This window comes from Podarcis cretensis (assembly GCF_951804945.1).
Source record: "Podarcis cretensis genome assembly, chromosome: 6".
In the NCBI taxonomy this organism is placed as follows: domain Eukaryota; kingdom Metazoa; phylum Chordata; class Lepidosauria; order Squamata; family Lacertidae; genus Podarcis; species Podarcis cretensis.
Genome location: NC_137175.1, coordinates 45470246 through 45484281, shown reverse-complemented (window position 1 = coordinate 45484281; position 14036 = coordinate 45470246). Strand labels below are relative to the sequence as shown.

Here is a 14036-nt window from a genome sequence, read left to right as displayed (position 1 = left end):
GGGCAATCTTCCTAGAGGCATCCTGCCTGCATCCAGGACAGTCCGCTCTGGTACATCAAAGCTTCTGCTTTCAGAGAACAAAAGGGGAGAAAGGGGGTGGTGGTTGAAAATGTTCATGAAATTATTCCTGTGCATTGATCTGAGGAGAGATTAGCCTTACTTACCCGGAAAACCCTTACATTTCCATAGTATAGCAGAAAGTTGCTTTGTCTCTAAAGACACTTTTTTCCCCAAAGCAAAAGAAATAAAATAAATATAATTGGTTGTAAAGTATTTGCATTGGAGTGGTTTTGAGGTAATTGTAATTAGCATTGTTAGTGGTACTGGCCAGTAGGTATTCTTGCACAACCAAACCTCTAATTGCAATAACTCTCACATTAAGGAAAAGCTGGAGCAAAACTGCATTTTTTCAGTGACAAAATCCTTGCATTTTAAAGGGCAAGAAAATGCAATTTCCTTAGAAGTGCTTCTTTGAGGGAAAGATGTCTAGGTTCATTGTACAATTTGAGAAGCAGCTGCTCATCTATCATGTGGGGAAAAGTATTACCCAATATGACCACAACTCTTAAGTCTGGCCACTATTTTGGTCAGCTGAAAAGTTGGAGGGAATATATCTCTCTTCAACTACCTCCCTATAACATTTTGAAGTAGACAGCAACAGGTCTGCTGATTCATTGCCTAAGAGGGTGATGAACTTCAAACTTCTAAAGTGTGGGATGCTTCACAGCAGCAGCTCCTATTTCTTCTTGAGATCTGATACTGACAAGATTTTCTTAGTGCCCATGTGCACGTGGAATTAATTGTAGACTTTCTTTGTTGCTAGATGTGCACACACACAACCCTTTTTGCAGGCTTTGTTGCTCTGGATATTTGCAGCTAAGCCATAAAGTAGCAGCTGAAAATCAGACATAAAGAAATAGAGACAGAAACAACCATTGAGCCGAATACTTGGATCCACACTACATTGGCTTAGAACCCAGAGCAGAAGTCGGAACTAAAATTCACTTTGAAAAAGTCAGTAAGCTCACAAAGCTCAAATTCTTCTCCCAGAAATGCAGCTGGTTGGTGTGGATTAAAATTGGGCAGGGTGGGGAAGATTTTGAAAATAATACAGAACTCAGGTTAATGTTTTTGAAATGGAAACACTTTTCATTTTCCAAACTGAAACTCACCCAAGGCTCTAAGTTCTTGGTGCATTTTTGATTCTTAATATTAATATACAGTACATAATATAAACCATTAAAGTGAACGCTTCATTAAATATATTTTCAGCAGAACATCACACACACACACATGTATTCATGCTTTCTCTTTCTCCTTTGTGGCTTGGCTCACACATCACATTAACCATAGTTTGGAACAAGCTGTGGTTTTAATATGAACAAGCAGCAAGCTGGTATACAGTGTTGTAAAGTTCTTGCTCCAATCCTGGTGCTGCACCATGGAAGAAACTAGACAAGAGTTTGCCTTGTCATGACACCAGAACCTTGACTTATGGGTTTGTTTCTTTCCAGATAAATCATGAGCACTGAACCTTGTTCTTGGCATACTGCTCATGGTTGGTTTTGAAAAACAAGCAGCAAGCCCCAGCTCAGATGTCATGTCGAGCCAGACTCTCTTATTTCCTGGTCAATGTTTTTAACTATATTTTAACCATGGCTTAATTTGACATGTGAACTGGGCCACTATATAATATTAAGAGTAGAATGGGTTGAATTTAGCCCCATAAGCAGAAGCCCAGTGCAAAGACTTCCACTTGTGCAGTGGGCCTCCTTCCCACTCATCCCCCTGTGCACCCCCTGAAATTGGTTTGTGGGGGGCGTTGGGAGATCCTCCAGAACAGTGTACCAGGAGGAGGAGAGAGGGAATGATTCCTTTTAGGAAGCTGAAATGCTTGCTAAGATGGAATGACTGGAACAGTGGATAATTCTGGTTGATAGCTTCACATCTGAGCTGATCATTAGGCAACTGTTGAGTGGGGGCCAATAGCTAAGGAACAGACCTGGGATGTCTAAACCAGAGCACAAGTCAAGAGCCAGAAGCAAAGGAATACTTGAGTTGCCCAGGCGTAGTCCCAGCCTGTACAGGCCTTTTTAGCCTTGTTTGATGAGGGCTGTCAGTGTCCATGCTTGGTAGGCACCACTCCAGTATCCAAAAGCCATTTACTATCTGGGAGATGCTCCATCTTGTAATCTGGGTGCTATATCATACGGTGCAGCCATTCACAGAGCCAGAGTCTCCTAGTTCTCAGCCCAGCTGTTCTCCCCATCTGTTCTGTCATGTTGGCTATTGTCAGCCGACTTGACCACTAGATTTGTTTTTTTAATGCATTGTGTACAAATGATGGTGTTCAAATGGGGTTTTCTGATAGCTACTCTAGAACTCTCTTCCTTCAGATAGTTGATTAAACCAGAGTATAGAAGCATCAAAACGAGACCTTCATATTTGGGCAAACATGTAACTGTCAGGGATTTGGTGGCTATATCGGATAACATGTTTGTCTTTAACACAGTTTATAGTTTTAAACAACTTTTTTTTGAAACTCATTTTAAAAATGTGATTTTAAGCCTCTGTGAATTATGTGGGTTAAAAATCTAAAGAAAAGTATTTGTATGTCAGCCAGAATATTCTCATAGGGGAGCATCTTATTTCATCCTAAGAAGATGCCAAAGGGCTAACACAATTGCCAAGTGGCTTTGAATTGTTGCTAATATTCCTCTTAGGATAAACAAAACCAAGGGAAGCAAAAGAAAAGGCAAAGACCCAAAATGATATTGCAAAATGTCCTCATCAAATACAAATATTTAAAATAATTAAAATACCCAGAGCATTTGGGTTGATTACCTTTCACAGAAGTTTATCAGATTCTCTTTTCAAGGAAAAATCTCTCTTCAGTAGCTTTTTGAGTCTTCAGTGTCTCTTACATTCTGTCTTTAGATGAAAGTGCCACTCCACAGTTGCACACCAAAACTGAATTCCCTGTTACAATCTTCTCTTTCTGTGTCTTTGGGGGATGTTGTTTCAGGCTAACCACTGAGAATTTGTAGAGTAATATGAATATGGCTGTTCCTTTTACCTGTTCTTTTCCTTGTGAAAGGCTCCATCTTTTTTCATGGATACAACCATGTAGCAAACCTTAGCCCTAGCCTCTAGCAGACTTTTACAGTACTGAGATGTAATGACTGCTTATGCTAGGATTACATTTCTTGATGGCAATGGGATAATAGAATCTAATCTGAGTGGATGTTTCTTGTGGGATGGGTGTTCCTCATGCATGCCCCCCCCCCCCCGGCAAGGTCTTCATGGCATCTGTAGCATCCATACCCCACCCCCAGACTTTTAATCTGGATTTACCCTTTCTAGAAAAAAATGGTAAATTATATATATATATATATAAAATATATATATACACACACACACACACACACATCTATATAGTGTGACCCATTTGCAATTTAAATTCATGGCATGCAGTTCACTAAAAGAAAATTATATGAAAATGATGTATAGATTATATTTAATGCCGGTTAAACTTGCTAAGATGTATAAAATTTCGTCTGATTTATGCTTGAAATGTAAAGATAAAGAAGGTACGGTTTTTCATATGTGGTGGACATGCAAAAAAGGTAAAGGGCTTCTGGGAAATGATATATAATGAAATGAAAAAAATGTTTACAAATACATTTGTCAAAAAAAAGAGACCTTTCTATTAGGAATATTAGGAGATGAAGTGCCAAAGAAGCAAAAGAGATTATTTATGTATGCGACCACAGCTGCCAGAATGCTGCTTGCCCAGAAGTGGAAAGCAGAGAACGTCCCAACGAAAGAAGAATGGATGACTTAAGATGATTGACTATGCCAAAATGGCTAAATTAACTGTGAAGGTCAGGTACCAAGATGAGGAAAAATTTAATCAAGAATGGATTTTTTAAAATAAATTACTTTGAAGAACACTGTAAAAATGTGGAAACATTAGCAGGATTGTTGTAACATTTATGAACTGAAAATAGAATTAGGATATGAAAAAGAATTTCAAATTATGTGGAAAAATAACTAGATGCAAGGGAAATAAAAGGGGGGAAATGGAAACGGGGAGGGGGGGGAGGTCAGTCAAGTAAATTTGGATTGAATATGTGTGAAAATTATTGTTATAAAAATAGAAAATAAAATATATTTAAAAAGTGACAGGAGAGTTCAAAGACAGCTCCACAACAGCAATATCTGCCTAGGAATGTCTGATGTCAGGGGATTGAATACTCCTCTGCCAACCCACTTGATCCCTCCAGACACTTCTTGGGGTCCTGACTTCACCTCCCCTAATCTGCTGGGACCCTCCTCCCATTCAAGATCATCCAGGATCATCCATCACCAACTCCCCAAGCTCTTCTAAATCCTTCTCACGATCTGACCATCCTCTTCATGGCATCCCTATGAAACTCTTGTCAACCATTAACATTCTTAAGCCCCTATCCTGCATCTCTAACTGTTGGTACTGAAAGGCAGAGGCAAGGGGTAGTGCAGTATGTTCTGTCATCTCTCCTAGTAGAGTAACCTAGTTGATCTTTCGGATATTGCAATAAACTTCCTTGTTTTGCTGCTTTTGCTTTCATTCTTTTTTCTGATCACCACTTGCTTGCTTTTACTCTCCTCCTTGATTCTACTCTGTGATCCTAGATGAAACCCTTCTCTTGAAGGATTTCTTTGCAATTACCTCCTGTTTCCTCTCTCTTCATCTTCTCCTAATAAGGCTGTTTCACTATTTAGCTCTGTTCTTTCTACTATAATTTATTCTTCTGCCTGGTCTCATAATCCTTTCTTTCTCAGCCTTGGCTTACTTCTTACTTCCAGTCTCTTCATTCATATATTAGACAACTTGCACATTTATGGCGCAGGTCCTGAGCACACTGGTTTTTAAGAAGTCTAGACTTAATGCTCACCCTTTTCCCCTGTTAGGCAATATTCAAAACTGATTTTTCCACAATGCTCATTGTCTCTCTTCAGTTGTTAAATTATTGTTCCACCTTTTTTTTTTCTTTCTCTCACTCAGCTCCTCAGATTCTTGGTCATTTTTTGTGATAGAAATCAACTGCTGTTTATTTCTTATATTTATGGCATTTGCTTCTTTTGCCCTTTCTTTTTGGAACCTCTCTGCTGCCTTCTTTTTCCTTTATCCCCTGTTTCTTTGAATGGTCTTTCTGTTTGTCTTCATCCAAAACGACCTCTGGTTCTTTGATTCCTGTTTTGTCTTTTACCTTAAAAAGGTTTCTGGAGATCTTACCATTACCTATATTTTTGTAATGTTTTGGCAAGCTTTCCCTTAGCACTAACTGATTCTTGCCTGTTGACAATCATCTAATTTATCTTATTTTCTTTCTTTCTAAACTGGTTGAATATGGTTTCTTTCATTTGTTGGTTTTTCTTTTACCTAACTCTATTTGATCTTCATCAGTTTTTTGTTTGATCTTACCACTCAACAGAAGCTACTTTTACTTTATTTAATTATCAGTCAAGTGAAGATGGCTAATAGTCTATTCATCTTGATCTGTCCTTGTTCTTCTTGTTCTGTCCTCTACTTTCAATACTGTTGGTCATTCTCTTCATTTTTGTCTTATCTATCTAACCATACTTGCCACATTTCCATTAATGGTTCTTTTGTTTCCTTGTCCTCTTCCTCTGTCTACCAGTGTTTTTAAATGTTCTATTTTAATCACCTTGCTTTTTATTCTTGTCCATGTCTTATTTTTTAGTTATAATAATCATGTTCATGGTGACAATGTTGTGTTACTTTCTGTCTCTGATCTTTTCTTTTGTTAATTTTTCATCTCGTCTTTTTATTTCCTCGTGGCTTTCTCATTCTCTGAAGCCAAATCTTTCAAAGGGAATATCATATTTTTCCTCTGGACTCTTCTCTTTCCATTTCTTTATCTATTGATCATGTGATTACTACTTCTCCTCAAGATAGAGATCTTAGGGATCCTTGGGGAAGAAGAGTGGACTATAAATGATGATAAACAAACAAATAAACAAATGTTCTCTTCCAATTCCTTCTTTCCTCTCAGATGTCAACATTAGTCTTATAATTTTCAGTTGTCAGAAAACAACAATTTTAATAACATTTTCTTGTTAATTGTGCCCATGCTTGGTTCCGTTATTTTGTCCCGCTTTGCTTATTGTTTTAGTTGATCATCGCTTCAGCCTATTGAGTGTATTATCCAGTGTTGGCCATACTCAGAGTAGATAAATTGAAGTCAGTGGGGTTACTCTGATGTAGAATATCACTTAGTTTTTATTTGGGGATCTATTGCCCATGTTATTTTTTCTGCATGCAAATATGATCATGTTTCTGAATATATATTTAGCTTCACTTGTTACCTTTTTCCATCTTTGCATTGAAGGTTCTCTTATCTTCAGATACATTCATTTTCTAGCTCTTGCTTATCATTTCCCTATTCTTTTACTGAGTATTTGCATTCCCCTAATTTTTCATTCCTTGTTAAAACCTACATCCCCATGCCTAGCACTTTGTCTGTTGGTGCTTTTATCTACAGAACTCTTTACCAGCAAGTTTGTTTCATGTTTATTGATCAGTGACAATTTTATAATAGTTTTTTTTGTTGTTTGTTAGGCTAATAAAGAAAATAAATGGCATAATCATTGCTCTGGGACCAAGGTGCTTTGTGTATTGAATACTTGTAGAAGGAGGGGCTAAAAGGATAGGATTTAGCTCTTAAAACAGGTATGGGGCATTATACCTCCAACATCTTCCTTCATTAGACAATGCATTCCTATACAAATGTTGTGGAGTCTACTATACTCAAATATTAATATTTGCTAAATCAATCTCAATTTCAAGTCTAAGAAAATTTTCCATACAGACTCTAAAGCAAATTTTCATTGTTTGGCCTGCATGATGCCCTCTAATTCCCTATTCCACACCTGAGTTCTTGAGCTTATTGTTGCTCTCCACACCAATCTCCAAGCTTTGTGAGATTCCATTTTTTAAATATAATTTTTATTAATTTTTCAAATTTTACATTATAAATTAAACATATTTTATTATACCATACATTTGTTGACTTCCTCCCCTCCCAAGCCGTGTGAGATTCCAGGGGTTCCAGGTGCTTACCCAGGGTTGTGTGTTTCCTTTTGGAATGAGGGACAGTGGGCACTGTGGTGTCTTTATGATTTATGGTTTATTTACACGTATATACAACCTGAGTCTATGATGGAAGGGTTCACCGCATTAACACCCCATTGCCCACAGCCTTGGATTCCAGCAGAAATCAGACATGGCTCTCTCTAGCTTGCTGCTTTACTTTTAGGTCCCATCACTGGTAAACTCTGCTCTCAACTCTGGCTTTTTCTGTGGAGAAGGGGGCCCCGCCCATTTGCTGTCTCACACTGAGCCCTTTAATCCTCCACCACCTCTCCAGGAAGCTAGTTTGAAATTAGAAGGCTTAATCAGCTTTAAACAGTTGCTGGATCAAGGGATAGAGGAGTCTGACACCCCCCCCCAAAAAAAACCCTTGTAACACTTATAAACAACAGTTTACAAGTTTAGTTTTCTGTTAGGTGGCATAGAGTCTTTCCTTTTATGAAACCTAGACCCCAGCACTAACCATCTAAATAAGGGTGCCAAATAAGCCATCTCTAAAATTGCCCAAGCTGGGGAATTCAAGGAAGGAAAAAAATGCCAGTCTTTTGTACATGCTGACAAATAAGCCCTGTCATGTAAACTAATATCTGCCTCCTTCCAATATTGACAGCTGCATTCTCTTAAGTGAAAAATGTAGTGCAGAATTATCCTACATAAACTTCTGAAATATGTCATTAGTCCTTTGAAAATATACTTGGAGATTATGCAACGAAACACCACAAAGTATATTTATTATCCATGACAAAATATTCATCTAAAGTGCATTAACCTAACCCCAAATATTAAATTTGAGTGAGGCTCATTGTTCCAAATCACTGGAAAACCTTTATCAACCGATTCAAATTCAGTGTAATTGTTTGATGAATATCTCCTGGAACCAAAATACCTAGCTATGTTAAGACCTCTGGGCACCAACAAAATCACCAGTTAGTATACAAAGTAAGTTGTCTGCAATTGCCCACTGGTATTAATTCAGATTTTGCCCAATTACTTGTATACCCTGAATAGTCTACCCAAGCTATTAATTACTCTTTATTAATTCTGCTTTGGATGTTTCAGGTCTACTAATGAATAATAATAACACATCCATGTATAAAGCTAATTTAAATTATACTTGATAATGAACAAAACCACAAATCGCCCTCTTCCATCTGATTGCACATGCAATCAGTGGTTCCAAACACAAACCAGAAGGCAGCCCTATCTGGTAACCTGTTTCAGACCAAATGGCTCTTAAAGAATTTCATTTGTTCTTACTTTCAGTTTAGGAGAGAGGTACAAAATTATAATTCATTTATACATTTATGAGAAAATCCAAACTTTCCCAAATAACCAGGCAATTAGGTTCTTGAACTGAAGGCACATGCCTTTTTCTCCCTATTCCGTGGTAGTAGTGGGGGTGAGCTTTCCTTTTAAATGGATTGAGAGCAAACTACTAGTTTCCGTATTGTCAGGTGGTTGGAAAATTGTATGCTGCCTATGAAAAAAAATGTTGGCTACCAGTTCATATGACTAGCATGTTGATTTTAAAATAATTATGGAGAAGTGTCTCTACTGTGTTGGAGTTTGCTGTTTGAAAAGTGGAGCCATGTATACTGCTGTGTCCTAGTTGTGTGTTTTTCCACCCAGCTCACTTTTCTCCCATTCCTGATTGTATGGCCTTCTGTGGGTGAGCTGCATAGTTGTTGCAGGGAGACCCCAGTGTGAGACTGTAAGGCCATGTCATTTTTTCCTGTAAATCTTGTAATTTCTTGCTTCAGAGCACAACAAAGTGAGAGAGTCAGCAGGGAGTGAATTAAATTCCCCCATGAGAGCTTGTATGGGGTGGGCCTCTTATATTCTGTCCACTGTTCCCTTGGCTCTCATGCACCATGCTGTGCATCCCCTTAATCGAGCAGCAGGTCTCCTGCGTACCAGCCTGGCTTGGTGCCCTCATGACATGTTCCGGCACCCGTCACGAGCTGTATTCTTCTTGCACAAGCCACTACCAGGCTTAATAAACTCACACAGACTTTACAGGGTTCCCAAAGCCCATAAAACAGGGGGCTGTCCCTGCTGTCCCCTTGTGAACAAAGCTACTGTTGTGTGGCTAATGCAATTAAAATGGGGTCTATTGGAGACTTCATACAGCTGGCTACAGCATCCCAGTTTCTTCTGGCAAGCTGGCCTTCCGATCATTATGGCACTAGTGTTGTAGTGGAGCTCTTTTCTCTCCTCAATTTGTGTAGGACTCCTCTTGAACTTTGATTGGCTAATTAATTGATTGATTGAACTAATGAAGCATAATTAATTAAAATAGTGAAGCATTGAAAGAGAGATTAGGAAGCAGACGTGTGAAGTGCTGAAAGACTTTCTGAGGGTCGGAGAGTTAGATGAAATAAGACTCCAGTTTTGTTCCCGATTCTTACTCTGTGTTATAAAGGAACAGTTATCTTCTCTTCTGAGCCTCTATTTCTTCGTTTGCCAAATTGTTGGAAGGATTTTACAACGATCCTTGAACTTACCTTTTCAGTTGGGTGTTCTTTCTTGTGAGGTCAGTGATATTATAAATCCACACTTTAGTCAATAAGGACACAGAGCGGAATGGATTCAATCCAGGTCACATGGAAGGTCAGTACAACTGTGCCATGACTAAAACCCAACCCTCTTAAATTGCAGTCAAATCCACCCTTCTTTGGGGCAACTGCCCTTGGGCAAAAATTGCTGCAAAATGGAAGCTTTTAAAGGGAAGGCGCAGGCTGTTCTGTACACATTGGAAGAGGATGAAAGTGCTGCCTGAGCTGTTGCCACAGGTATTTGGAAGCCAGATGGTGCAGCTGAAACTTTAAACCTGTTGAATTTTGAATGGGATTTCATTGCGACTGTTTTCTTTTCTCGTTTTGGTTGATGCCTGTATAGTAGGCAAATGCAAGGAAACATCGCTTTCATTTCCGAAGAAGGCAACACACACCACCTTAGATTTATAGAACTATTTATACAGAAATGGACTGTTGATATCTTACTTTTCATGTGTTGACATGTAGACCAGTGAACTTTATTGAAAACACCAAGTCTAAAAATTATTTAGTCTGTGGCATTTTCCATTGTTGCTGCATGTCTTCTCAAATGAACACAATGCAGTTTCAGTGCTTGTTTGTCCTGTAAAGTATGTATTTAGGAGCATGTTTTTGAGTTTTATATGACTGACAATTGTATTAGGTTTGTTGATATTGTGGGTGGGTGGGTGGAGAAGTTGCTATAAGAGACTTTTAGCACTGTTTGTGTGCCTGAGGAAGTGTCTGTAACTTTGTTGCTTTTTAGCCAGTAAGCCGCTTCTAAAGACTGTGTTTGCAATCTTGCACTTCTTTTAGCATTTAGTGAAAGTGTAATAAAACACCTGGTATCATTTGGACATCTGTGTGGTATCTTAATGTAAAGTCACTTGGAAAAAAATTGGATGTCTCCCTTAAAGACGCACATATGGTGAGCTTCCAAACCAATAGTGATGCTAACCTTTAAAGTTTACATGCATGGTAAATCTGATATACATGCAGTATGCAACACAGATCATATTGAAACTTTAAAATATTAAAATGCATTTTTAAAATTGCTCATGTGTTTTTCATAGCTGTGTGATGAGTATGTTCTTCCTTATAATTGTGCTGAATACTGTCGTAGAAATAAAATTACTTGCAAACATCCCTGCTGTGTTCTCAGATATGGTGTATGCATGAGAGACATGTGTGTAGATACTCTTGTTTACACTGTGTGTCCATATGCTTTGCACGTAGCACACATGCATATCTATCTACACTGCAAAACTAGGTTGTGCCCATCAATCTCATTCGTAGCTACAACAATACAGTCTCTGTCTTGTATTTACATGCCATGGTGTATGCAATTATATTGCATACGGGTAAGTGTGCACACACTAATTTGATCCATGTGTTGAAAATCAGCTGCTCCTCCAAACAGAGAGAGTACGGTACAGTATGTAAGGTTTAAATGCCTGACGGAAAGTAACTTTGTTCTTTATAGCTGGAAATGTGGAAAATTAACAAGCGGTTCTTTCTCTGGGACACACCCTGCAAGTGCCTCTGCTGACTGGGGAGAGCACAGCCGCCCTTTGGAAGCCAGAGTCTTGATTTACGGCTGCGGTGTTGACAGCTCAGTGGAACCCACATGCTGTTTGCAGCACCGCCAAGCTGGGCTATGACCCGTCGACCTCTACCTCCGTGCTCCCCCCTCCTGTCTCTATGCTGTAATAAAAACCTGTCTTGCAGGCAGGGCTACAATGACTTTGTTGTTCAGAAATGTACCAATTTTTTTAAAAAATAATTCTTCTCAAAGCAAAAATAAGAAACGTATGAGGAAGTAGGGCTTTGGGAGCAGCCGCTTTTGGTACCACAGGATTGTTTGTGTTAGGGGTTATTCTCTGCTTGCAGTCTGCTCTTGGCTCCTGAATGAAACCCCTCTCCTCTGCTCTTTGCAAGCATAGACTTTTTCCCTCTGCGGTATGGCTGCTGTGATCTGACATATTAGAGTGGACTTCCCTCCCATGCCTGTGTGTTCTTTTTTAAAGTCCCATGCCTTCATGCACACATTTCTATTCTCCACTTCCCCAACTCTCCACCCTCTGCTTGCCAGTCATGGTTTGTTGTTGAGCTTACCAGGCTAGCCATTGCCTGTGATCACGCACAGGAATGCCATCAGCTCCTGAAGAGACATATCAGTGGCCTGAAGAAGGGTGAGAAGCCCTTTCCCCATCTTCACTGGAGATACTTAAAGTCCTGTGTGTCTTGAAGGAAGACAAAAGTGAGGAAGCACAGGCTAGAGAGCCCATTCCAGCAGCTCCTGAATGAACCATTAGTCTGCCTGAGAGAATTCTGTTCTACATTATGTACAACTGGTTTCTTTTTGTAGTGGTTTTTTTTTTTTAGTAGTTTTAAATTTTGGATTATGTGTTGGGAGTCTTGGCTGAAACGTGGTATCTTGATAGAACAAGTAAGTAAAAAATACCCATAGTTCTATATGTAGTGACTACTTAATTTGTTATACAAATTTTATTCCCAGCTGCCTAGAATATTTGAATCTGGCAGGATTTTTAACAATCTGTATCCAGAAAGTCATTCTTGAAGGTATATTGGCCCATCTAGACCAATCTGTGTACAGACATAATCTATGCTTGTATTTGAGACTTGAAAGACCAAGGTGGAGTGGGGTAAATCTAAATTGAGTTAGGTCAATGGAAGCCTATTCCTTTTGACTGTTGCCAAAAGTCTATTGATCCCATCCTCTCCATCCTAAAAACAATATGCAGCTACTTGACGCTGCACTATCTCTGTGTTGCTATGAGATTGGAGTGGGATATGGACACAGAGAAAATCAGATCAAGAAAATAAATTTCATCCCCCTGGATCTATCTTCTTAAATGTTATTTCCTTATTAATATGGCTCTTATGTTGGAGCTCCAGTAGTCTCCCATGCTGATAGCTGGTGAGGACTATTTCTGTTTTAGCTTAGTCTTCCAGCATCCTGGATCATTCTTTGGTCTCAGATCTTTCTAGTAATGTGAACCTTCACAATGGTGGAAGAGAAATGTCTGGCTTTATGGAGGTCCTGCTATTTGTGGTCTTTCTCTTCCAGTGTTGCATGCTTAATACAAACTACTTTGGCAAGTAATATTTGATCTGCTGTCTTGAGTATGTGAGTAGTTATTTTTCAAATTTGATGGCAAGTTTGCATTGGAAAGAATATAAAAAGAGACTCCACTTTTTAAATCTTCATCCTGTACTATATATCTTTCCCTCCAGGCTCTTCAGGTGGCACGGCAGTTCCTTCTGCAACAGGCAACAGGGCTGACTTCTCCCAGCAGCAATGAAAATAAGCAGCCAGCAGTCCAGGTGAGAGGATAAGAGCTTTCTGGCAAAAAGTGCCTCTGAAAAGCTATGCTTCCTGATGTGATTTTAAAAAACTCACTGCTGATCCTCTGAATCACAAACTTTTGGTTCTTAAATACTATAGTATTAAGATATATTAGTATTCCTTATATACCTAATGTTACTGTGGTCTTTGGAGGTATTGCACTATGGTTGTTTCCATTACACAGATGATAATTTAATTTTTGTTCCATGTTCCAAGCTGGTATTTACCTAGTAGGCCACCTTCCATGTCAGTTGATTGATGAGGTTGTCACTCCTGAATACATTCTTGGTGTATATATATTTTTTAATTGTGGCACCCATACTAAATTTTACATTGCCAAAGCAAGCCAAGCAACTATTTAAAGATGTCATCCAAGGTCATATGGCTTAAATACCATTAATAGAATTTTGTACTTGTTGAGTACGTCTGGAGAATTGCACTGAAATTATTTAATTCATTGAGAGTTAATATTGGAGGAAGGCAGAAACATCTGGATTGTATTCTATGATTCTATGAACTTGAAGTGAGAGTAGCATCTGTATTCTTGTAGATTTACTTCTGTGAACTGCCCTGAGATCTTATGATGAAGGACAGTAAATACATACATACATACATACATACATACATACATACATACATACTTTTGACTGATAGAGCCATTTGGGCAGAGCTTGGTTAAGACACCTGTGTGTTTGATTCCCATTATGGATATAATATTTAAAGTGGCTCAGAGCAGTGAGTTGGATGTTGATATGTGGAAGCAGATGTGTTACTGCTTTTTTTAGGTTTTGAGGCTGGAGGAGAGCATACTGAGAAAAGAGTTGCTGGATGCCTTAGTGCTCTGGGGTAGCAAGAACCTATGGCAGGATTCCCAGGTTCTACAAAGAATGTTAAACAATAAGGTGTAGAAGAGCTTGCTGAGGACTAAACGCCTGCCAATATTCTGCATTAGCATGTGATATGGCACTGTTGGGCT

At 38.9% G+C, this 14036-nt stretch overlaps 1 protein-coding gene across 6 annotated transcripts in view; it reads left to right on the top strand.

Moving 5' to 3' along the window:
- FOXP4 (forkhead box P4) overlaps positions 1 to 14036 on the top strand; it is a 153521-nt gene that overhangs the window by 54753 nt on the left and 84732 nt on the right. For all 6 annotated transcript variants that reach the window (XM_079980874.1, XM_079980873.1, XM_079980875.1 and 3 more), the window contains one exon: positions 12949 to 13038. In XM_079980874.1, the coding sequence (XP_079837000.1) occupies positions 12949 to 13038 (90 nt within the window). The remainder of the gene's footprint in view (positions 1 to 12948; positions 13039 to 14036) is intronic.